The following is a 25,654-nucleotide window of genomic DNA, read 5'->3' as shown; positions in this document are numbered from 1 at the left end:
CTCTGCACAACAATGAAATTTAGGAACATTTCACAATTGACATTTTACATAAAAGCAAACAACATATAATCCCAACGTACCTCCACGTCCTGTTCGGTATTTGAGATTCTGTGGTGAGGGGGGAATAAATGTACAAAGATCTTCAGTTTTTGCATCTTCCAGAACTTCAAAAACACACAGAACAAACAGATGAAATTGAAAAGGAGTTGAGACTGTATCATGCCTTACCCCTGTAGGTTCAGCAGGTCTTGAATTTTATAACCAGATGACTGATACTTTGCTGCTGAGAGACAGACAATGCATGTTACCATCCCACACACAAACAGCTAGCATCAGTAATCAAACAACCAAAGCAAAAGGTTGCTTCTAACTCAATCTTGCCATCTCGGATATTTACGCCGATAAGATCATTGAAGGCATGCAATTACCTGGGCAGCACGGTGGCCCAGTGGTTAGCACTGCTGCCTCACAGCACCAGGGACCCGGGTTCAATTCCCGACTCAGGTGACTGACTGTGTGGAGTTTGCACATTCTCCCCGTGTCTGCGTGGGTTTCCTCCCACAGTCCAAAGATGTGCGGGTCAGGTGAATTGGCCATGCTAAATTGCCCGTAGTGTAAGGTAAGGGGTAAACGTAGGGGTATGGGTGGGTGGCGCTTCGGCGGGTCGGTGTGGACTTGTTGGGCCAAAGGGCCTGTTTCCACACTGTAAGTAATCTAATCTAATCTAATCTAATCTGTGTGTATTTTTGGAAGCAGAGAAATGGGATGAAGACACAATTATCTGGGAGGTGGCTGCAAAATGGAAAGGAACTACTTCAATCAGATCTCAATCTATGCAGGAAGTAACTTTACTATGGGACCAGGCAGTAATGAGTCAGAGAGAGAGAAAATAGCCACAGCCCTGAGGGAAAAGGGAAGGTGCTAATTGTTGTAAAAGGAGGACGGCATTAGCATGTGAAGCAAGTGTACAGTTTCCAGTTTCGGACAGTGAATAAGCCCCCTATTTAATTAGCCCTGCTGAGGAACCTATTCAGGAGGAAAGCTACATTTCCAGGAGTTTGAACAAGAGGTCAGCAAGCTGCAACATTAACCTGTTCCTGCTTTCCCCACAGATGTGGCCTGACCGGTGACGTCGAGGAATTACCCTCGATCACCACGGCCGAGGATGTTCTAATGACAACTTATCTAATAACATTCTGGTCACCACCAATACCCTGCAGAACTCCCTTACAACTGACCAAACAAAGGGGGTAGAGGGTGGAAGGGAAGCAGGGTGATTGAGAGAGACTTGGAAGGAAGGCGCATTCACAATTCACTCCCATTTTCACACACAGGCAACAGGCCAGAGACACCTCCCACAACCTGTTCCATTAAGCTCCAATATCTGCCCTATTTAACCAGGGTAATACAACTGGATATTCATTTAGTAAGCAGTGTTCTTGGATACACATATCCCATTACAGTATTAAGATTTGCCAATTATAATTTCTTAAAAATCAGCTTCCAGCATTAAACAGACATCCAGGTTTCAGGTGGTGGTGGCAGGAGTGTGGATCAGATACACCAACTCCCACCCTTTCCAATGGCACCTTTAAATGTGGGAAGGGCATGTAATTAAGCTACTTAATGACTAAGTGAGAGCCTCACCCTACTGTGCATGGTGTCGTACAGTCAGCGTAACAATCCTGTATGCCTATAAATGGTGGTATTTGACAGGAAGACAAAGGTCTCAGACTCTATCTTCCCCTGGGATCACTTAAAGCAAGACACTCTACTGAAAGCATGCTCTCATTTATAATCCAATTAGCTTGATGCTATAAAGCACGGACACTTATCTGCCAGTGAATGTATTATTTATATGGTAGTTAACTGCCATTAATATGTCAGATTCTTCAATACTCAGATATGCAAGTCTAGTTTGTTCTGTTATGAAGGATAACACAAGCCTTGCTGCATCAGGTAAAACACTGTTAGAGGCAAACTTACACCATCAATGGTATTAACCTCCACGTTGATGCCCTTACGCCGCAACCTTCCCTCCAAATTCCTGGCCACCATGAACAGTCCGCAGCCTGTGTCCCTCACCAATCCAGAGTGTCCCATGGGTATTATCCTGACAGCTGCTATACCCACAGAGTGACTGTCTATCAAAGAGCAGCAAGCCAGTCGGGGAGGTGGAATTTTTACCCTCGGATCATAACACACAGGAACAGAAGTAGGCCATTCAGCCCATCAACTTTACTCTACCATTGGATGAGCTCATGGCTGATCTGATAATCCTCAACTCCACTTTCCAGCCATTTCCCCCCGTTACCCTGGATTCCTTTCCTGATTCAAGACCTGTCTGGCTTAACCTTCAATATACTGAACGTCCCAGCCTCAACAGCCCTCTGGTGAAGAAGAATTCGGAGAAAACATTCACATCCCGGTCTGAAATGGGTAACCCCTCATCCAGAGAAAGGTTGTCCACTGGCCCCAAATGTCCCACAAGGGGAAACAACCTCTCTGCATCTACCCAATCAAGCCCCCGAAGAATCTTGAATGCTTCAAAGAGGTCACCTCTCATTTCAATGAGTACAGACCCAACCTACTCAACCTCTCCTTATAAGACAGACAGTCTGTCCATACCTGAGTTCAGCCCAGTGAACATTCTTCAGACTGTTTCTACAGACAGGATATCTTTTCTTAGATAAGGGGACCAAAACTGTGCACAGTATTGCAGTTGTGGTCCGACTGGTATCTTGGCTAGTTTTAGCAATGCCTCACTGTGTTATATTTCATTTCGTTTGAAATAAAAGCCAGTGTTCCATTTGCCTCACGTGTTACCCATTGAACTTGGATGTCAGCTTTTTGTGATCCAGCCAGACCCCCCAAATTCCTTTATGCTGTAGCTTTCTGCAGTCTTTCTCCATTTAACATTCAGCTCCTCTACTCTTCCCAGAGTGCAAAACCTCTCATATCCCCCATGTTTTTGTCTACTCACTTACCTTGTTTATCACCCTCTGCAGACTATGTCATCCTCAGCAGTTGCTTTTCCATCTAAGTTTGTGTCATCCATAAAGTACTTTGACTTTCCTCATCCAAGTCAGTAATATATATTGTTAGTAATTGTGGCTCCAGCACTGATCCCTGTGATACAGCACTCAGTACTGGTTGCCATCCTGTAAACAACTCCCGTATCTGAACTGGTCTTCCATTAATTAGCCAGTCCTCCATCCGCAATAACAATGGAGTAGCTGATGGTGAAAACAGCTCACCAAGACACATTCATAAAATTTCAGTCAAAACTTGAAAGATTGGGAATAAGTGTGATCCTAACACCCGGATAATTCTAGATTGTTATATGTTTATCACAATTTGTAGGCATTCTATGATTCATATGCCAAGTGACAGTGTGGAAGCAGGCCATTCAGCCCAGAGTCCACACCACCAAAACCTACCCCCCCAAACCAAACCTGTAATCCTACATTTCCCATGGCCAATCCACCTAACCTGCACATTGTTGGATTGTGGGAGGAAACCAGAGCACCCAGAGGAAACCCACACAGACACGGGGAGAATTTGCCAACTCCACACAGAGTTGTCCAAGAATGGAATTGAACCGGTGTTCCTGGCATGGAGGGGCAGCAGTGTTAATCACTAAGCTACCAACGTGTTCCCACCTGGACGGTCTGGCAGCTGTGTCTCAGTAATGGTCAGCTCATCATAATCCCCGTAGAGTCATAGAGCATGGAAACCGACCCTTCAGTCTAACCAGTCCACGCCGACCATGTTCCCAAACTAAACTCATCCCATCTGCCTGCACTTCGCCTAAATACTTCCAAGCCCTCCCTATTCATGAACTTATTCCACTTCCCCTGGCAGTTCATTCCACACACAAACCACACTCTTGGTTAAAAAAAAATTTGAGCATGATATCCGTGTCAAGTTTTTCGCCTCTCCCTTTAAAAATAATCCCCCTCATTGTTGTGGTTCTGTTCGCCGAGCTGGAAGTTTTTGTTGCAAGCATTTTGTCCCCTGGCTAGGTGACATCATCAGTGCTTTGGAGCCTCCTGCGAAGCGCTTCTTTGATGTTTCCTCCGGTATTTATAGTGGTCTGTCCTTGCAGTCGACTGGGAAAACACCACTATCATAGGGCAAGCCAGACAGAGAACAGCCAGGGAATTCCTAGAGGCATGGCATTCATCCACAAACTCCATCAACAGACACATCGACCTGGACCCAATATACCAACCACTACAGCGGACAGCTGAAATTGACACCCGGAAGCGGCAAGGACAGACCACTATAAATACCGGAGGAAACATCAAAGAAGCGCTTCGCAGGAGGCTCCAAAGCACTGATGATGTTACCTAGCCAGGGGACGAAACGTTTGCAACAAAAACTTCCAGCTCGGCGAACAGAACCACAACAACGAGCACCCGAGTTACAAATCTTCGCACAAACCATAATCCCCCTCACTTTGAACTCCCCCACCCTAGAGGAAAGACTCTTGTCATTCACCTTATCCGTGCCCCTCATGATTATATAAATCTCTAAAAGGTCACCCCTCAACCTCCTACACTCCAGTGAAAAAAGACCCAGTCTATTTTTATATATCAAACCCTCCATTCCCAGCAACATGCTGTTAAATCTTCTCTGAACCCTTTCCAGTTAAATAACATCCTTTCTAAAAACCACTGAACCTAGGCCAATATGTCATTCAGTTCATTCCATGTGCATAAAGAATGCCTACTTTTGGGCTACAAATCCACAACCCAGAACCCGTGGGCAGCACGGTGGCACAGTGGTTAGCATTGCTGTCTCAGTGCCTGAGACCCGGGTTCAATTCCCGACTCCGGCGACTGACTGTGTGGAGTTTGCACATTCTTCCCATGTCTGCGTGGGTTTCCTCCGGGTGCTCCGGTTTCCTCCCACAGTCCAAACGTGTGCGGGTCAGGTGAATTGGCTATGCTAAATTGCCCGTAGTGTTAGTTAAGGGGTAAATGTAGGGGTATGGGTGGGTTGTGCTTCAGTGGGTCAGTGTGGACTTGTTGGGCTGAAGGGCCTGTTTCCACACTAAATAATCTAATCTATATAAAAAAAAATCTGTCAATATCAAGCTTTCCATCACTTTTCTTTCACCTCTCTCTCTCTGTGACCAAGCTCTTAATCACCTGCTTGCTAATAGAATCATAGAATCCCTACAGTGTGGAAATAGGCCATTTGACCCAAAAGTCCACACCGACCCTCCGAGGAGTACCCCACTCAGACCCAGTCCCCTACTCTATTACTCTACATTTCCCCTGACTAACACACTTAGCTTAAACATCCCTGTGCTCAGTATCAAGCTCTCTTTAAAACAGCTTGGGTCTTGAGCGTGTGAATGCAAAAGGCAAATACAAGTCTCTTGTTGAAATTAAAACAGGAAACGCTGGAAACACAAGAACAGCTGATTGCAATCCTCACCTTGAACATCATGAAGTGGACTGGGATGGACAGCTTGCAACTCACTTGGGTTTAGTTCCTCTACAGCCACAGAACCTCGAGTAGCTTCCTTGTGAGAGAGGGTGTAGTTGTCAGTGGAGATTACAGTGCTCTACAGTCGCACAGCAAGCAACCCGGATTGCTACACAAAAACAAAGTGCTTGCATAATAAAAACATAGGCAACCCTCCAGTGCATACCATTGCCAACGCCAATAAGGCATGTGGCTCAGGAGAGAACACGGAGGAGGAAGAGAGAGAGTATGCTGGGGGACCAAGGACAGTTGCATGTTTTCAACATCTAGGGGATTAGAAAGTTATGGTGTGAACATCTCAAAAACAATAAAAAGCAAGGTTGCCTGTTCACACTCTTCAGAGTATATGAGGATCTGACTTTTAGTTAGGCAGTGACAGTTTGTAAAGCTCTTCAACAGACCACTGTATCTGGGAAAATGGAATTGGAGGAGGGCTATAGGCTGTACCCTCCTCAGCCCATACACAGATCAGCAGCATTCCTGTAATAAGTGCTCCTCCTGGCACTATATCTGATGAAAGGCAGTAGAATGTAGATTAACCAGGAGGACCTGGACTGAAGGAAACTTAAAACAAAGAACTGGGGAAAGACAAGAACAATTGCACCAAGTGCAAAAGAGTGGGAGAAGCAAGCAGGGAAGCAATTTTCAAGAGGAAATTGGACCATATTTGAAAAGAGACATTGCAAGCTCGGTGATCTCTATTCAGACTATATTTTCATACCAAGTTAATTTTTACTTTGCTCCGGGATCCCAGTTGTTCGGTCTTGGAAAGCTGGTGTTTGAGGGTGAGCTGACTGCCATTGTGAGGACCTGGGCCATCTGAGAAAATAGAATTTCAGACAATTCTTCACCAACCCCTCACACAATTCCCTTAACACTTCTTTTTGTAGGAAGAATCCTGGCAAGAAACCTACAGCTCAGTTCAAACAAACTCATGATTTTTATAATTTGCGCTTCACATAGTCCAATTGGGCACATTGATATACACAACGTGGCTTTTTAAAAGAATAAATCACCTTCTGTTCAACACTACAATACTTTATTGAATTCACTGGCTATTAAGCACAAAGTGGCTCACATTGGTATTTAGGATCAACCCAAGACCCTGCCCTCTGCACTTCACACAATCATCGACACCAAACAATTCAGCGGGCTAGCTCACAAGTGTAAAGTTCAGAAATGCAACAAATTGCTAGCAGTTTTGAAGACTCATTGTATCAGACTTGAAATATTTACTCGGTTTCTTTCTCCATAGATGCTGCTGGACCTGCTGAGTTTCTCCAGCAATTTGTGCTCTTAATTCAAACTACCACCTATCCCATTTTCCCCAGCCTAGTAAAGGAATCACAAATAAGGAAACTCCAAGTTATCTCAGACATAGAAAACAATTTGCAGCAACTATAACTTGAAATCTGTAGTTCAAAACACACTAACAAAAAGCTAATAAACACAAAACATTAATTCTACTTACATAAACTATTATTCCACACAGATAGAGAAGGCCTTACCTGCTGTAGTATCTTTAATTTTGCCGTGCATATCAGCATTGTTTTCATTAACTGCATCAAGTGTTTTTACAGTTTCCTGAAGTTGCAAGCCACTATCGGATCGCCTTATGGAAGTAGATGAAGCGCTGGACCCTGTCCCAAACACAGAAGTAGTAACCCCATGTGAAAGGTGAGCTGACATCACATCGTTTAAAAGAAACATTCATGACCCAAATGCAAGGAAGCTCCTTACCGGACATTATGGAGATCTCTACTGGGCCAGTACAAGTTAGGTCAGGCTCTTCACTAGAAAATGGTTGAGTTACAAGATTATTTCTGGTGCTAATACAATTCACCGTAAAAACAAAAAAATTAGGCAGGAAACAAGTCTCACCTGGGTTGAAGCAGACCATGACTGTTCACTTTCTTGCCATCTCCAGCCTATACAGAGAGTGTTGGCACAAAAATTTGAGAAGTTTAATATTTAATAATCAAAGACCTTTCTCCCATATTGATCATATCCTTTGTTGTGTGCCTGGGAGTGGTGAAGCAGTGTAACAGCCCCATGGTGAGCACAACTGCAAGAACTGGCCCCCAAATTCACCACAATCTGTTTCGCCACAACCAAAGCCCAATCTGAAAGTTACAGTTTCACAGAAGGTTGGAGACAATCAGGATTAAGCAAAAGGAACAGAAGACGACCACACAGCACCTCAAGGCTGATCTACCATTGAATACCATCATGGCTGATCTTCTGCCTCAAATCCAACTTCCTGCCCGCTTGCTGCATTCCCTCACTTCCCCAGGAGGTGACGAATATGTTTCTCAGCCTTAAATATATTCAGTGGTGGACCATCCAAAACCCCCAGACGTCAGCTGACAGTGAACTTACCATCCACATCTCAGTCCTAAACAATGAACCTCCTTATCCTGAGGTGGTGTCCCATGTTCTTGATTGGCCAGGCAGGTGGAAACAGATTCTCCCGCTGTCCAACCCTATCAAATCTTTCCTGTTAAAAGATCTGTCTAATCTCAGAAGCAGCCCAAACTACCCAGCCCTCAAATAATAAAAAGTACCCTCTCAACACAGGAGCTGATCTGGTCAATCTTCACTGTGTGAGTTTCGTCTCACAATCCAAAGATGTGTGGATTAGGAGAATTGGCCATGCTAAACCACCCCATATAGTGTTCAGGGATGTGTAGGTGACGTGAAGTAGCCAGTGTAAATGTAAGAGTAATGGGGTAGTGGAGTGTGTCTGGCTGGGTTACACTTCAGAGGGTCGGTGTGAATTTGTAGAGCCAAATGGCCTGTTTCCACACGGTAGGGATTCTATGATCATTCTAGTCCTCCCTCCAGGTTGTTCCTTGCATAAGGAAACAAAAACTGAGCATTAAATCCAGGGGTTCTCTCCCCAAAACCTTATACAAATATATAAGATTTCCTTATTTCGCCACACCAATTCCCTCACAATCAGTAAAGTGATAGAAGATGTCATCATCAGTGCTAACATGCAGCTTACAGGTGCCAAGAACACAAATAGTAGCTGGTGTCACTAGCTAGGTCAGCATTGATTGCCCATCCCTAATTGCCCTTGAGCTGCCTCCTTGTACCACTGCAGTCCCACTAACCCCTTAGGGAGGGAATTCCAGGATTTTGACCCAGTGATGGTGAGGGGCTTGGAGGGGAGCTTGCAGGGGGTGGTGTTCCCATGGATCTGCTGCCCTTGTCCTTCTCAAAGGAAGTGATTTTGCGTTTGGAAGGTGCTGCCTAAGGATCTTTGGTGAATTCCTGCAAAGTGATGCCCAGTTTGGGTTCTGCTGGGGTCACTCAGCTCCTGATGTCATTACAGCCTTGGTTCAAACATAGACAAAAGTACTGAATTCCAGGAGGTGGGGAAGAGAGCAACATCTCTTGACAACAGGACTACTCTTGAACGACTGGGACATCATGGAACCCCAGCAAAACTGGAATCAATGGGCATCAAGAAGCAATTTCTCCACTGATTGGAGTCATGCAAAGGAAGATGGTAATGGTTGTTGTAAGTCCAGCATCTCAGCTCCACGACATCTCTGCAGGAGTTCCTCAGGGTAGTGTCCAATCATCTTCAGCTGCTTCATCAATGACCTTCCCTCGATTACAAAAGGATGTTTGCCGATGATTGCACAGTGTTCAGCGTCATTCGTGACTCCTCAGATACTGAAACAGTCTATGTTCAAATGCAACAAGATTTGGACAATATCCAGGTTTGGGATGACAAGTGGCAAGTAAGTTGTGTGTCACACAAATGCCAGGCAATGCCCAACAATAAGAGACAAACTAACCATCATTGACATTCAATGGTGTTACCATCGACCAGAAATTCAACTAGACTTACCACATAAACACAGTGGCTACAAGAGCAAGTCAGAAGCTAGCAATATCATGGTGTGTAACTCACCTCCTGACTCTGCAAAGCCTGTCTACCATTGACAAGGAAGAAGTCAGGAGTGTGATGGAATAGTTCCTACTTGCCTGGATGAGTGCAGCTCCAACATCACTTTGGAAGCTTGATATCATCCAGGACAAAGCAGCCCACTTGATCGGCATCACATCAACAAACAGCCATTCCATACCACCTATAAGATGCACTGCAGAAATTCACCAAAGATCCTTAGGCAGCACCTTCCAAACGCAAAATCACTTCCTTTGATAAGGACAAAGGGAGCAGATCCATGGGAACACCATTCCCTGCAAGCTCCCCTCCAAGCCCCTCACCATCACTGGGTCAAAATCCTGGAATTCCCTCCCTAAGGGAATAGTGGGACTGCAGTGGTACAAGGGGGCAGCTCAAGGGCAATAAGTGCTGGCCTAGCTAGTGACACACCCATATCCTATGAGTCAATTCAAAGGAATCCCAACACACCAGCTACTATTGTGTTCATGACACCTGTAAGCTGCATGTTCCTCTTCCACATTTCTCCCTGCCAAAGAGAATAAACTCACGTTTCCACCCCAACCACCCCCCCCTCAAATCTCCAGCTGTTAACATCTCCATCTCATTCTGAGCAGCTCAGAGTTTAATTTGGTTCGCTGTTTGTGTAAATCTCTATAAAGCCCAAGCTTCAACTCCCAGGAGCTGTGCCAATAGGCAAAAAGAGACTCTTGTGAACATTTTTCAGTTTGCCATTTATAGAATATAGCCTTTGCCACTGATAGTTGCTGTGTTGGTGTTCACAGTATTTGCCAGCTATTTGAAGTAAAACCTCAAATCTGCTCAAACTGCTGACATTATGCCACTCCGAGTAACCAGGACATTGATCTTGCTTCTTAAATTGAAACATGCTGACAACAGAGGAAACCCCAATGCCCAGTATAGCACCTCTTTTGGGCTTAGTGTTTGCTACAAGCATGAACCATTTCGCCACTGGTACCACACGTGTGTTTTGGGATAAATTGCAAATCATACAAGTTCTCCTCCAAGCCACTCACTGTCCTGACTTGGAACAATGTCACCAATTCTTCATTGTCATTGGGTCAGAATTCTGAAACACACTTCCTAACAGCACTGTAGTATCACTACAACTCGAGCAGTTCAGAAAGAACAGAAATTGCTGGAGAAACTCAGCAGGTCAGGCAGCATCTGTGGGGAGAGAGAAAAACACTTAACATTGAGTCCAGTCCAGAGCTAAAGAACTGAAGGCTGAGAAACATTAACTGATTTCTCGCCACAGATTCTGCCAACTGTCTCCAGCAATTTCTGTTCTTGTTTTGGATTGTCAACATCCAGAGTTTTAGAATAGAATCGTAGAATCTTCTTTGGTTGTGTTTTGGTTCAAAAAAGCAGCTCAACGACACTCACTCCAGGACAAATAGGAATGAACAATAAATGCTGAACTAGCCAGCAACATCACAATGGTGAACTTAATCAAATCATTTCTGAAAGATATATCCCCGTGCTCATGTAGACTGGACACAATGGCCAGACCTTCTAGTTAGAGTCAGCAACTCTAATTCTGATCCAGATTGGACATAACCACATACTCCCTGACCTTCTGAATAGTTCTCTCTGGCTGAGGAGACCTCTCCCTGCTGAACCAGTCCAATCCAGGCCAGGAGCCTGTGCGGTCTCAATGCCAATCCACTGAGACTAACACCTTCTTTCAGCACAATTCCGACCATATTTCAGGATTTCAAATTCACTTTCACGGGGAGAGAGACATGCGCGCCAGCACATAACATTGGAGAGTGGCTGGGAGGCCGCAGACTGAGTGAGTCATTAGAGAGTAGGCAGAGCAGAGGGAGTGGGAATTTTCAGGGTGGGCCCAGCCGGGAGTCACATTGGGTTCAGTGGGGGGGGCTTTTGGGGAAATGGAGAAATGGAACGGATTGTTTTAAGTACTGGGAAAAATCTAGCCGTGAGGGGAGTAGGGAACCCTGAATAATGATAGCCTAGCAATCGTTTGTGGTTTAGAAATCTATCTTGTAGTCTGAGCAATCAAATCAGAGCCGTAGTCATAGAGGCCAATAACACAGAAGGTGGCTCCTCGAGAGTAGGCACCGGAGAAGTCGTCATCTCTCACAAAAACTAAGAAGTCAGCCCTGATTAATTCTCAGCAACCCGAATTGAAGTTGTTTGGGATCATAGAACACAGAACATTAGAATGCAGTACAGGCCCTTTGGCCATCGATGTTGCACCAGCCTGTGAAAGCAATCTGAAGCCCATCTAACCTACGCTATTCCATTTTCATCCATATGTTTATCCAGTGCCCACTTAAATACCTTTAAAGTTGGCGAGTTTACTACTGTTGCAGACAGAGTTCTCCCCACCCTTACTACTGAGTGAAGAACCTACCTCTGACATCTGCCTTATATTTATCACCCCTCAGTTTAAAACTATGTCCCCTAGTGCTAGCCATCACCATCTGAGGAAAAATGCTCTCACTGTTCACCTTATCTAACCCTCTGACCATCTTAGAGTCAGAGTCATAGACATGTTCAGCATGGAAACAGACCCTTCGGTCCAACCCGTCCATGCCGACCAGATATTCCAACCCAATCTAGTCCCACCTGCCAGCGCCCGGCCCATATCCCTCCAAACCCTTCCTATTCACATACCCATCCAAATGCCTCTTAAAATGTTGCAATTGTACCAGCCTCCACCACATCCTCTGGCAGTTCATTCCATACACGTACCACCCTCTGAAAAAGTTGCCCCTTAGGTCTCTTTTATATCTTTCCCCTCTCACCCTAAACCTATGCCCTCTAGTTCTGGGCTCCCCGACCCCAGGGAAAAGACTTTGCCTATTTACTCTATCCATGCCCCTCATAATTTTGTAAACCTCTATAAGGTCACCCCTCAGCCTCTGACACTCCAGGGAAAACAGCCCCAGCCTATTCAGCCTCTCCTTATAGCTCAAATCCTCCAACCCTCCCAACATCCTTGTAAATATTTTCTGAACCGTTTCAAGTTTCACAACATCTTTCCGATAGGAAGGAAACCAGAATCGCATGCATTATTCCAACATTCTAACCAATGTCCTGTACAGCCGCAACATGACCTCCCAACTCCTGTACTCAATACTCTGATGAGTAAAAGAAAGCACACCAAATGCCTTCTTCACTATCCTATTTACCTGCGACTCCACTTTCAAGGAACTATGAGCCTGTACTCCAAGATCTTTGTTCAGCAACACTCCCTAGGACCTTACCATTAAGTGTATAAGTCCTGTTAAGATTTGCTGTCCCAAAATGCAGCACCTCGCATTTATCTGAATTAAACTCCATCTGCCACTTCTCAGCCCATTGGTCCATCTGGTCAAGATTGCGTTGCAATCTGAGATAACTCTCTCACTGTCCACTATACCTCCAATTTTGGTGTCATCTGCAAACTTATTAACTGTACCTCTTATGCTCACATCCAAATCATTTATGTAAATAACAAAATGTAGAGGACCCAGCACCGATCCTTGTGGCATTCCACTGGTCACAGGCCTCCAGGCTTAAAATCAACCCTCTGTCTTCTACCTTTGAGCCTGTTCTGTATCCAAATGGCAAGTTCTCCCTGTATTCCATGAGATCTAACCTAGCTAATCAGTCTCCCATAGGGAACCTTGTCGAACACCTTACTGAAGTCCATATAGATCACATCTACTGCTCTGCCCTCATCAATCCTCGTTGTTACTTCATCAAAAAACTCAATCAAGTTTGTGAGACATGATTTCCCATGCACAAAGCCATGTTGACTATCCCTAATCAGTCCTTGCCTTTCCAAATACATGTACATCCTGTCCCTCAGGATTTCTGGTCTCTATTCAGTGACCTCTTAACCTTCTAAAAAAAAGCCAAAAGTCCCTCAGACTTTCTTCACAAGACCTTCCCCTGTACCAGGCAACATCCTAGTAAATCTCCTCTGAACCCTTTCCAAAGTTCCATCTCTTTCTACAATGTGGCAACCAGAATTATATGCAATACTCCAAGTGTAGCCGCACCAGTTTTGTTCTGCTGCAGCATGACCTCATGGCTTTGAAAATTAATTCATCCACCAATAAGAGCTAATGCAGATGGGGTCATCTGCAAACTTACCAACTATACCAACTTCACATCCAAATCATTTATAGAAATGACGAAAGGTAGTGGACCCAGCACTGATCCTTGTGGCACTCCACTGGCCACTCCCCTTCTTGAACAAGGGGACAACATTTGCTATCGTCTAGTCTTTAGGCACTATTCCTGCAGACAACAATTTGATCCTAAAGATCAAAGCCAAAGTTTCTGCTATCTCCTCCCTACCATCCCAAAGAAGCCTAGGATAAATCCCATCCGGCCCAGCAGACTTATCTATTTTCACACTTTCCAGAATTGCTAACACCTCCTCCTTGTGAACCTCAATCCCATCTGGTCTTATAGCCTGTATTTCAGTATCTTTCTCCTTGACAACATTGTCTTTTTCCAGTGTGAATACTGTTGAAAAATATTCATTTAGTGCCTTTCCTATCTCCTTGGACTCCACACACAACTTCCCACCAATGTCCTTGACTGGCTCTAACCTTCCTTTAGTCATTCTTTTATTCCTGTTATACCTATAGAAAGCTTTAAGGTTTTTCTTGATCCTACCTGCCAAAAAATTTCAAGGACCCGCAGTAGCTGTTCCTTGAACAAGCTCCACGTTTCAATTGTGCCCATCCCTGCAGTTTCCTTCCCCATCCTATGCATCTTAAATCTTGCCTAATCGCAATATAATTGCCTTTTCCCCAGCAAAACTCTTGCCCTATAATATATACCCATTCCTTTCCATCATTAAGGTGAACGTAACTGAATTATGGTCACTATCACCAAAGTGCTCACCTACCTCCAAATCTTAACGCCTGGCCTGGTTCATTACCCAGCACCAAATCCAATGTGGCTACGCCTCTTGTTGGCCTGTCTACTTACTGTTTCACGAAACCCTCTTACACACATTGGACAAAAATTGACCCATCTGAAGTACTCGAATTATAGCATTTACAGTCAATATTTGGAAAGTTAAAGCCCCCATAACAACTATCTTGTTACTCTCACTCCTATCCAGAATAAATCATTGCAATTCTTCCCTTTACCTCTCTGGAGGTATTCGGAGGCCTATAGAAAACTCCCAACAGGGTGACCTCTTCTTTCCCGTTTCTAACCTCAGCCCATACTACCTCATTAAATGAGTCCTTATCAAAAATCCTTTCTGCCACCATAATGCTGTCCATGACCAACAATGCCACACCTCCCCCTCTTTTACCACCTTTCATATTCTTACTGAAACATCTAAACCTCAGAACCTGCAACAACTATTCTTGTCCCTGCTCTAACCATGTCTCCAAAATGGCCACATCAACCACATCCCAGGTACCAATCCATGCTGGAAGTTCACCCACCTTATTCTGGATGCTCCTGGCATTGAAGTAGACACACTTCAAACTACCAGCCTGCCGGTAGACTCTTGTGACCTTGAAATCTTATTTATGACCTCACTACTCTCAAACTCCTATAAATTGGAGCTACAATTCAGGTTCCCACCCCCCTGCTGAATTAGTTAATTAGTTGCATTAGCAAATTTTCCCCCAGGATATTAGCACCCCTCTGGTTCAGGTACAGACCATCCTGTTTGCAGAGGTCCTAGCTACCCCAGAATAAGTCCCAATTATCTAGATGAAAGTGAGGACTACATTATCCAGGTATCCAAATCTCTCGCTCCTGCACCACCCCTATAGCCATGTTTTCATGCTCTCTCTCCCTATTCCTTGCCTCGCTAGTATGTTGCGCGGGCAACAAAATGGAGACAATAACTCAGGACTGGACCTTTATCAAATCAACAATTCAGCTTGGCCAACAGAAAGTTCTGTGACCATGAGTCATTACCTCATTTTATCCTTTGTATCTTTAGCCCACAGAAGATTTTTCTGTCCCATTTCCCATCTATAAAAATCTCTGCAGAACCTTGCTGCGGTTGGGTACGGGGCGATTTGATTGGCATTTTCTGTCCAGAAAGACATTGATGAATGGGGACCTGTTATTGGACAAAGACCCACTGGTGGCCTCAGAACTGCCTGATGGGTGGGGGAAATCAGTGGTCCTTCACACTACACGTAGTTGTCTCACCTCATCTTAAAGTAGGATGTGACACTCCTGGCAAATTTGGAAGATTTCAATTGAAGCATTAAGTTGAGGGCCTGCCTACCCTCAGGTGGATGTGAAAGTTCCCAAGGCAGTATCTAAAAGCTGTGCTCCAAAAGCTAGCACTTCCAAATAAACCTGTTGGATTAGAACCTGGTATTGAGAGATTTTTTTAATGGCATTTGCTTTGGAGGCATTTAATAGTGAAGGCATTTGCTTTGGAGTCCAACTTAACATGCATCTCTCATCCAACTGGTCAGCACATTTCTATTTGTGGCGGCTTTCTGTGCTCAACCTGTCTGTCATGTTCCCCATGCTACAGCAATGAGTGCACTTCAAAAGCTCTTTTTAAAAAAAATTCAGAGATCGTAAAATCAACACTCTGGGAGTTACCACTGACCAGAAACTGGATTGAATGAAGCATTTCAATACAATGGCTGCAAAAGCGAGTCAGAGGCTAGGAATCCTGCAGTGAGTAACTCACCCTCTGAGACCCCAAAGCCTGTCGACCATCTATAATCACAAGTCAGGAGTGCGATGGAATACTCCCACTTGCCTGGATGGGTGCAGCTCCAACCACACTTAAGCAACTTGACACCGTCCAGGACAAAACAGCCCACTTGATTGGCACCACATCCACAGGCATCCACTCCCTCCACCACTGACGCTCAGTAGCAGCACTGTGTACAATCTACAATACATACTGCAGCAACTCAAAGGCTCCTGCAGCATCACCTTCCAAACCTGTGGCCACTGCAGTCTAGAAGGGCAAGTGCAGCAGGTACATGGGAACCCCAACACATACAAGCTTCTCTCCATGAGAAAGTGACCTGACTTGGCAATACACTGTTGCTCTGTCAGTCCTTCAGAACTGTCCCCAAACAGTAACGTGGACATCCCTAAATCACAACTGCAGTACTCCAGATGATGGCTCACTGTCACCTTTATAATGTCAACTGGAGATGGACGATAAATAATGGATGAGGCAGTGACCATTATCTCTCATGAATGAAAGAAACCAAACAGCAGATATAACCAGATATGGAAAGAGAAGAATAAACATTGAGCCCACATTTACTGCCAGCCTGGCATGCTGAGATTTTCCAAACATTTCTGGTTTTGTTTCAGACTTCCAGCATCCTCAGTTCTTTTGGGTTTTTTGTAACTATAAGCTAGACTGCTTTACACAATTCTATCAAATCAGTCATTACAATCCGTGGCATTCCCCCAAACACAATGTGATAACTCTTGGGAATTGTGTGAATATTTAGAGAAATTAAAATAGCACCTAACACCCTGGATTTTCATAGGTCTCCAGACCAAAAGAGAGATATTTCCAAACCATGACTCCTGCTTCATCAAAATAAATACACAGGTTTCCATCTCTGGAATAGGCTCTCTGCTTTCATTCTTGAATTTGTTTCTACAGTTTTTAAACTTCACTTCTATTGTAGAATCTTAAGTTGGCACAAACCCAGTCCAACTTGTTTACCAATAGTTGAGCGAAAACCGATTTGTTCCCTGCAGTCCAGCATCTGACCTTTTGATCATTTGTATGTTGTCATACTGTATTTTAGGAATTTTTCCAGTCAGTCTGTCTTATTTCTGTTCACTCCACCAACTCCAAAATCACTGATGACTTGATCCCATAGTCAAATGCTCTCTCATTTATCCTTCAATTCACACGTAACCATCACCAGACCTCATATTCCAGTTGGTGCTGGCATTCCTAATGGATCCTAATAGATGCCTTTGAATGTTATGCAACAAAGTTGAAAATCAATCCAGGAGCTAGAGAAAGGCTTCAAAATCTTCAGCAGGATTGATACTGACCCTCAAGTATGAATGGGCAGTAACAAAAACAGAAATTGCTGGAGAACCACAACAGGGCTGGAGAGAGGAACAGAGTTAACGTTTTCGCTCTGGATTACAAAGCAGTTTGTTTCATGTCCAACATGATCCTTCTTCAGAATTGGACTCAAAAGATTAACTCGGTTTCTCTCTCACAAACGTGCTGCCCAAGTTGTGGCGTTGCTCCAACATTGTGTTTTTCTTTCAGATTTCCAGCTTCTGCAGTATATGGTTTTTGTATTCGAGAAAATGATGTACTGACCTTGTTCAGATGCTCTCCGTTCACCTCAGTGACAGAAATCTCTCCCTCGGTCTGCAGGACTGTCTGCAACTGGCATCTGTCAGCAAATTAAAATGTCGATCATTTGCATCTCTTAATAAACAGTGTGCCTGGTTTGACTGCAGGAGAATCAGCACAATGTCAGAGCATTGAATTGTTTCACAAGCTCAATATCTGAATGGGTGTCATTGTGTGTGCAAACAGGTTAACAAACTGGAATGGAAATGAGCACAACCACAGAAAAGGGAAAAACAGGCAATTATTCACTCGCGTTCCTTCTTGTTTGCATTGTAAATTTGCTGTCTTTTAAAGGCATTATACCGACTTCAAAGCTCGATTTTAAAAATAACTCCCTCCTCGGCTGTAGAGTGTGGGGCTGGGTTAGAATGTGTAGTGACATATAGCATGCTATAATGTATTTTCCACATCACTCTTTGGGAAAAGGAGAGGGTGGATCCTATCGAGCGGTCCACTGAGCAGACTGTCAAAGTCATTTAGCAGAATGCCTCATCGCCAGAACTTTCCAACTAGCACCAAGACATGGCTTGGCTGGTGGTGAGAAGGGCTCTGCCTGTGAGATCCTTTATGCACGCCTGGAGTCTCAGCCGCACTGCACGCTGCCCTCGAAGTGGCTGCAGAGAGGACAAGACTGTCACACACCTCCTTCTGGAATATGCCTACGCAAAGGAAGTCTGGAGAGGAATGCAGTGGTATTTGTCAAGGTTCGTCCCAAGCAGCGCCGCGACGCGGGCCTCCGTGCTCTACGGTCTGTTCCCTGGGACGCACACCAAGACGAACATTAACTGTGCTTGGAGGATCATCAACTCGGTGAAGGACCCTCTCTGGGCGGTCCGAAACCTGTTGATCCTCCAGCTGAAGGAGTTGACCCCAACTGAGTGTTGCAGACTGGCACATTCCAAGGTCCAGGACTAAATGTTGAGGGACGCGCTGAAGCTTGGGGCAACTGCCGCCAAGGCGCGGTGGGGAAAGATCACTGTGTAACATCTCCCTGCCTAAGAACAGGGGGCCCATGCAGTAAGTGGGCTCCACTGACACCTCAGCTAAATATATGGATAGTAAATGTACCGGCCTGTATATTCGAACGATTACTCATTCTCTGTATGCAAAGAAATGGAATGTTTACGTCTGTATGGCATGACCAATTGTACGGATCATCAAAATAATTTATGATTAAAGTATATTTTTGAAATATAAAAAAAAGTATGTTCCACATGAGATTCCTACCTCAATGCCTCCTGAGTGTACCACTGGAGTAACAACTCCCAAGTGGCATTCAGAGTTCAAAAGGCAAAACGTGGACTTCTCGTTTCTAAGGCGAGGAGAAATCGCATATAAGCCAGAAGGGGCCCACTTTACTTAAACAGAGAAGCACAGCAAGAGTGTGAAGGTCCACAGGGGACCGATTCTCATCAGTGCTTGGGCTCTCAGTTTGAGTGTGCACTGGTCAAACCTGGGGCCAGTCTAATATCAAGGTCTTGTCGTTTCACCTGGCTGCTGGACATATTTCTCATGTCCAATAAAGCCTGACCTTTCACCATTGTACAAAACACTCAGATCTAAGACCTGTCTGTCTACAGTTTGCTGTGACAGGTATATTATACCAGCAGTAACCATTTATCATAGTGTTGACAAGGAAGGCTTTAATGCTTCCAACCAGTCAACTAAAATTGGATAACCAGAATCAGAAGTGCATCTATAAAATGATTTACAAGGTTTGTGCCTTGCTTGGGCAACACCAACATTCCTTACCCCTCTGCAGTTGAGTCAGAAGGTGGGGACTCAGTCGGATTTCTTGAGCAGCCTCAGATCATGTGGTGTATGGAGTCCCACAATGCTGAGAGGATGGACATCCCAGGATTTTGATCCAGTGACAGTGAAGGAAGAGGTGTCATTCCAGGTCAGGACATGGTGAGAGTTATTGTATGATTTGTTTGCCTAAATGATTTCCCAATATCTGAAATAACCAGAGTTTCAGTCTCAAGTGGGCCAGTGTGCTTTTGGTTGCTTACCTAGACTGGACGTTAATGAGCTCATCTGCGGAAGCCATAGGGTTTTGTTGTTCGATGTTGTGAATATGGAGGGGATTTTGGAAGTGATGCATTGGATAAAAGTCCTCCAACAGTAAGGCATCTATCAAAAGAAACTGTACATGTCATTATGCCCACCTCTGAACCAGGAAGCCTGGGTTTAAGTCCTACTTGCTCCAGAGTGAGTTATTACATTCTCTAAACAGGTTGAGTAAAATAAAATAAACACAAAATGTCACAATTTAAGTCAGTTAAATTGCAAATTCTAGAATAGTAACATTTTCTTAACAATAGGTCACTTCTCCTTGGTGACCTCCAAAGCTGAACATCGTAGCTGAGTCATGGAAATTGATTGTTCTGTTGTCAACCACCTCCCCTGGCGATGGGTTCCACCATTGCTTTTGTTGAAAGCTAGGGTGGTCAGTCAGAAAAGTACTCAAACACAATATCTAGTTAATATTACAATGCTTAGCCTTGTTTCACAAAAAAAAATCAGATTTACATACATTTGGAGAGATAAGGACTGATTAGGGATGGTCAGCAAGGTTTTGTGCAAGGAAAATTGTGTCACACAGACTTGATTGAGGGTTTTTTTTGAGGAAGTATTGGTCAGAGTATTGGGTACAGGAGTTGGGAGGTCATGTTGCAGCTGTACAGGACATTGGTTAGGCCACTGTTGGAATATTGCGTGCAATTCTGGTCTCCTTCCTATCTGAAAAATGCTGTGAAACTTGCAAGGGTTCAGAAAACATTTACAAGGATAGTGTCAGGGTTGGAGGATTGGAGCTATAGGAAGAGGCTGAACAGGCTGAGGCTGTTTTCCCTGGAGCATTGGAGGCTGAGGGGTGACCTTATAGAGGTCTGTAAAATCATGAGGGGCATGGATTGGATAAATAGACAAGGTCTTTTCCCTGGGGTCAGAGAGTCCAAAACTAGAGGGCATAAGTGTAGGGTGAGAGGGGAAAGATATAAAAGACACCTAAGAGGCAACTTTTTCACACGGAGGGTGGTACGTGTATGAAATGAGCTGCCAGAGGAAGTGGTGGAGGCTGGTACAATTGCAACATTTAAGAAGCATTTGGATGGATATATGAATAGGAAGGGTTTGGAGGGATATGGGCCAGGTGCTGGCAGGTGGGACTAGATTAGGTTGGGATATCTGGTTGACATGGACGGGTTGGACCGAAGGGTCTGTTTCCATGTTGTAAATCTTTATGACTATGATTCTAAGTAACCAAAAATATTGATGAGGGAAGAGCAGTAGAAGTTGTCTACATGGACTTCAGTAAAATGTTTGATAGAAGGTTCTGCATGGTTTAGAGGGATATATGAGCCATGTGCTGTCAAATGGGGCTAGATCAATTTAGGATAGCTGGTCTGCATGGACTGAATGGTCTGTTTCCATATTGTACATCTCTATGATTTATAGAAACAAGGTCCCTGCCCAGTTCCAATTTTCAAAATAGCCAAACCGTGTTGAAACACGAAACCAAGACTAATTTGCATTTGCTATCACAGGAGGTTTCTATTACAAAAAACCTGCAAAAATAAAAGCAACTGGTCAACTTCAGACACCCAGTAAGGTACCCAACCACCATTACTTCCATTTTACAAAATTGCATAAGCAAATAGTAAAAATGTAACATTAATTGAATTTGCATTTATCTCAAGCTGATGAATGGATTTCAATGGAACATGCAAGATATATGACCTTGAAAAATAATGGATTAGGTTTGTGGTGAGGATTGGACATAGAACATAAACAATACGATACATGAACAGGCCTTTCAGCCCATGTTTCTGTATCAACCATGATACTATTCCAAACTAATCCCATCTGAGTGCTCATGGTCTGTATCCCTCTATTTTCTAACCGTTTACAAGTCTGTCAAAATGCCTCTTATATGTTGCTCTCATGTCTGCTTCTACCACCTCCCCTGGCAGCATATTCTATGCACATGTCACCCTCTGTAAAAAAAATCTCTCCCCCGGCTTCACCTTAAATCTTTTCTCCCTGACATTTGACATTTCTACCCTGGCGAAAAGCTCCGACTATCCAGGCCTCTCAATTTTATACACTTTTTGAGACACCCCTCAGTCTCCAATGCTCTAGTGAAAACAACCTGAGGGTTGTCCAACCTCTCCTATTACCCAAAACACTCCAATCCAGGTAACATGCTGGTAAATCTCTTTTGCAGCTACCTCAGAGCCTCCACCTTGTTCAGATACTGTGGCAACCAGAACTGCACACAATGCTGCAAATGCAGCATGTCCAAGCCTTATACAGTTGCAATATGATTTGCCAACTTCAATTGTCAAAACATTAGCAGAGTTTTCAGAGCAGTTTGTTGGTTGGAGATTGACTTGCAGCCACCTCAATGAAATCATAGAACTGCTACAGTATAAAAGTAGGCCATTCAGCCCATTGTGTTCACACTGACCCTTCAAAGAGTATCCAACCCAGATCTATCCCCTAATGTATCCTTGTAACCCTGTATTTCCTATGGCTGACCCATCTAGTCTGCATGTCACTGGATGCTCCGGGTCAATTTAGCATGGCCAATCCACTTAACCTTCACATCTTTGAATAAATGGACGCTCTGTTTTTTTAGGCTTTGCAGTTACAGAGTACCAGAGTACCAACCAGGCAGAGCAATCCCTCAATGAGGAGCTGTTGTTTTAATATTAACTTGAACATGTGTTAACTCATGTGCTGTAAACACCTTTTATAACTTGCTAGCTGTTGTACTGACAAGGGCAAATCTGATTTCTGTCAAAACTAGTCTCAGCATTGTAAAAAACGGAGAATTCTCCAACTTAAAACACCCAGAAAGCTGACAATGGTTGACCACCTCAATGGCAATCCACTGCAGGACAGTGAGAAGCAGCATTGTAAAACACTGGAATTCTCTACCACATTGGGCTGTGGAAGCTCAAGTTTTAAGTATAGATTGATACATTTCTGATTTCTAATGGCATTCACGGTTATGAGGATTGGGTGGCGAGAAGGCAATGAAAGGTTCAAACAGCCATGATTGTATCAAAAGGCAGAACAGGCTTGATGGACTGAATGGCCTACTCCAGATCCTGTGTCCTCTCTCTCAATAACCAAAATTGGAATTTCCTCAAGAGCACAATTTGTAAATTACAATCTATGGTTATATTAAACGAGGACCAAAGCACTACACATAAAAATGGTTGACAGTACAACAAGAAAGCAATTGGCTATTTGTACTTTGAACTGTTACAGGTTTCAACTGCAGTTTAAAGCCTGCGATAGGAAATGCTTACCCAGCAACGGTGAGTGGGAGTATGGGGTTACAGAGTTAAGGAGCATCCATGGTTGAGAACATGGCAGTGAGCGGAGAGGAGCTTGGCTCCCTTGCAAACTTTGAGGAATATGTAACCACAGTCCCTTGTAGCAACGTCCTGTCTGTTTGAAGATGAGGATGATACCATTATTTGAAACACTTGAACAAGCAGCAGTAAGCATCCTTCCCCCTCTGATCCTCATCACCCATGGCAATAGCGTCAATAAAATGAGAATGTTACCACCTCCAAGTTCCCCACAATCCCCTGTTGGCCATATATTGTATCCAATTCCCTTTTGGATCTGGGGTCATGTTCATAGAACCCTTACAGTGTGGAAATAGGCCATTGAGCCCATCGAGTCTACACTGACCCTGCAAAGAGCACCCATACCTAGCCACCTACCTCATCCCCGTAACTCCAGATTTGCCATGGTCAATCCACCTAGCTTGCACATCCCTGGACGCTATGAGCAATTTAGCATGGCCAATCCATCCTAACCTGCACATCTTTGAACTGTCGGGGGAAACCAGAGCACACGGAGGAAACCCTTGCAGATTCGGGCAGAATGCATCAAGTCCACGTGGATATCTGCTAGAGGGTGGGATTGAACCCGGGTCCGTGGCACTGAGAGGTAGCAGTGCTAACCGCTGAGCAACAGTGCTGCCATGTTGGGTCAGTTACCTGGGATTCCCTACTTTTTCTGCAATGAATGCAATGATTTAGATTGGCTCAACACCGCTACCATTCATGTTAATGATTCAACTATATGCCATTGTCAGGCATTAATTAGAGAATTATTTGTGGTGGCATGGTAATTGTCCTTCCTCTGGGTAAGGACCAAACCCAGGCTCACTTGCCCGGAAGGTGTGTCATAACACGTGTAAACTGATGGATTAAAAAAAAATCAACTAAATAGGAACAGGTTGAAACCAGCAGTGTTCGCATTTGAGTGTAAATAAACACTTATTGAAGTATACAAAGATTGGCTCCAGTTGTATCCTTCAGTGCTGGACTTTCTAGATTAAAATCAACTTGGCATGGGCAATAAGTGAACCTTGCTCGAGAGGACTCTGTCCAGAGAATGGGAACTTATTTCAATTACTGCGTTTTATCAGCGATGCTTAAAAAAGACAAAGTTAGGCCAGACTAACCGGTATCTTCCCAGAAATCGTAACATTGTAGTTTAACTTGTAGACTGAACAAATGGGCCATAAAATGAATTTGATGTTGATTTGGAGGGCCAGGTTATAGCAGTTAAATTTCTTAACAGGAGGGCAGAAATAAAATATAATCAAGAGAGCATCTCTTTTTTTACTGCATCATCCCACACAGATGCAAAGTAAGAACTGTTTGTGCTGGCACTCAAAAATGTAGCCAATAAGCAGAACTAAGAAATTCAAAATTAAGCCGATAAGCACTAGACTCCCTTCCACATACCATTATCAGTTTGCATCAAATGTGATAGCTAGCACAAAATAAACTGTTAGCAAACGCAGCAAAATCACATCTGTCTTTGAAACTCCAAACTAGCCTTAGTTCAGCAGGAAGGTTACTTTGACCATTTCTTCAGATTTTGTGATCTCCCAGAACTTTCAAACGTAGTGACCCTGCCTAAAATGGCAATCCCTGTAAAAATCAAGTTTGTGGAATGATTGGAGGCAATTGTGATTCAATTCCAAGAGGATGCAAGGGTTTTCCCAATCCAGGGTAAACTCAGATTAGTTTTTTTTTTAAAAAAAAAGAAAACACAGAAATTATTTAGAAATTTTCAGACTTGATGAAAGACCACATAAATATATGCAAATTTTAGCATCAATAAAAATGAGGTGGTGCATGTTGAGGAAGCAGGAAGGTGCATACACCTTGGTAAGTAAAATGGAGTTAGACGAGCAATAGGATGTTAGGGCCAAACTTCACTAGTCATCATTTGGTTAAATCAGAACTCGAGTATTGCCGACATAAAAAAAAGACACTTTACTAAAGATTTTTGTCTTGCGCTCATCAGGCTAATTCTCAACAACTACCCAAGTAAATGGAACACAACATTAACACTAATTAATCAGCAAGAGGACTCTGGTTGAGGTGCTGCCGCTTAGTAGGCACTAACTAACGATGACTGGCAGTTAACTTCCAAGTTTTGTTAATCCTTTTAAACTTCAAGTCAGGCAAGCTGGCATTCTGTCCTTAACAAAACAATGGAAGAACTAAATCAGATGGACGGATGTGGGTACAAGGTGGTAGCTCACCCCCATTATTTTTCCCCTGGCAAAATTAGGGATGGGCAGCAAATACTGGTCCTACTAGTGATGCCCACATCCAATCTAAAGGTGACGGTGAGATTGCAAACCTAACAACTTGACAATATGCTAATCACTGCATAATCTATCAGCTCAACACTTGAATCTTTGTTTTACTGTAAAAGAAAATGATGTGGATGTGTAACGAAGGTGGCTGAAGTAGAGCAAGGTTGGATGTTATGTGGAAATTTCTCCTGAGCCTTAGAATTCTCCTGCCTAAAGATAAAGAAGAAATTCAGATCAGAAACATTCATCTGGA

The 25,654-nt window shown here is 43.8% G+C and overlaps 1 protein-coding gene across 1 annotated transcript in view; it reads right to left on the bottom strand.

Annotated features, from left to right (window-relative positions):
* The window catches only part of lrmp (lymphoid-restricted membrane protein), a 164,442-nt gene that overhangs the window by 26,403 nt on the left and 112,385 nt on the right, over nucleotides 1-25,654 (bottom strand). Inside the window, exons 20-29 of the mRNA XM_060843072.1 lie at nucleotides 23,078-23,219; nucleotides 19,769-19,889; nucleotides 17,721-17,796; nucleotides 7,381-7,427; nucleotides 7,240-7,292; nucleotides 7,008-7,139; nucleotides 6,221-6,318; nucleotides 5,449-5,536; nucleotides 229-283; nucleotides 81-108 (exon numbers count right to left, since the gene is read on the bottom strand). Coding sequence (XP_060699055.1) covers nucleotides 81-108; nucleotides 229-283; nucleotides 5,449-5,536; nucleotides 6,221-6,318; nucleotides 7,008-7,139; nucleotides 7,240-7,292; nucleotides 7,381-7,427; nucleotides 17,721-17,796; nucleotides 19,769-19,889; nucleotides 23,078-23,219 — 840 coding nt within the window. The remainder of the gene's footprint in view (nucleotides 1-80; nucleotides 109-228; nucleotides 284-5,448; nucleotides 5,537-6,220; nucleotides 6,319-7,007; nucleotides 7,140-7,239; nucleotides 7,293-7,380; nucleotides 7,428-17,720; nucleotides 17,797-19,768; nucleotides 19,890-23,077; nucleotides 23,220-25,654) is intronic.

This window comes from Hemiscyllium ocellatum, chromosome 23 (genome assembly GCF_020745735.1).
Source record: "Hemiscyllium ocellatum isolate sHemOce1 chromosome 23, sHemOce1.pat.X.cur, whole genome shotgun sequence".
Lineage (NCBI taxonomy): Eukaryota > Metazoa > Chordata > Chondrichthyes > Orectolobiformes > Hemiscylliidae > Hemiscyllium > Hemiscyllium ocellatum.
The sequence above is the reverse complement of the archived record's forward strand: the minus strand, read 5'-3'. Positions and strand labels throughout refer to the sequence as shown.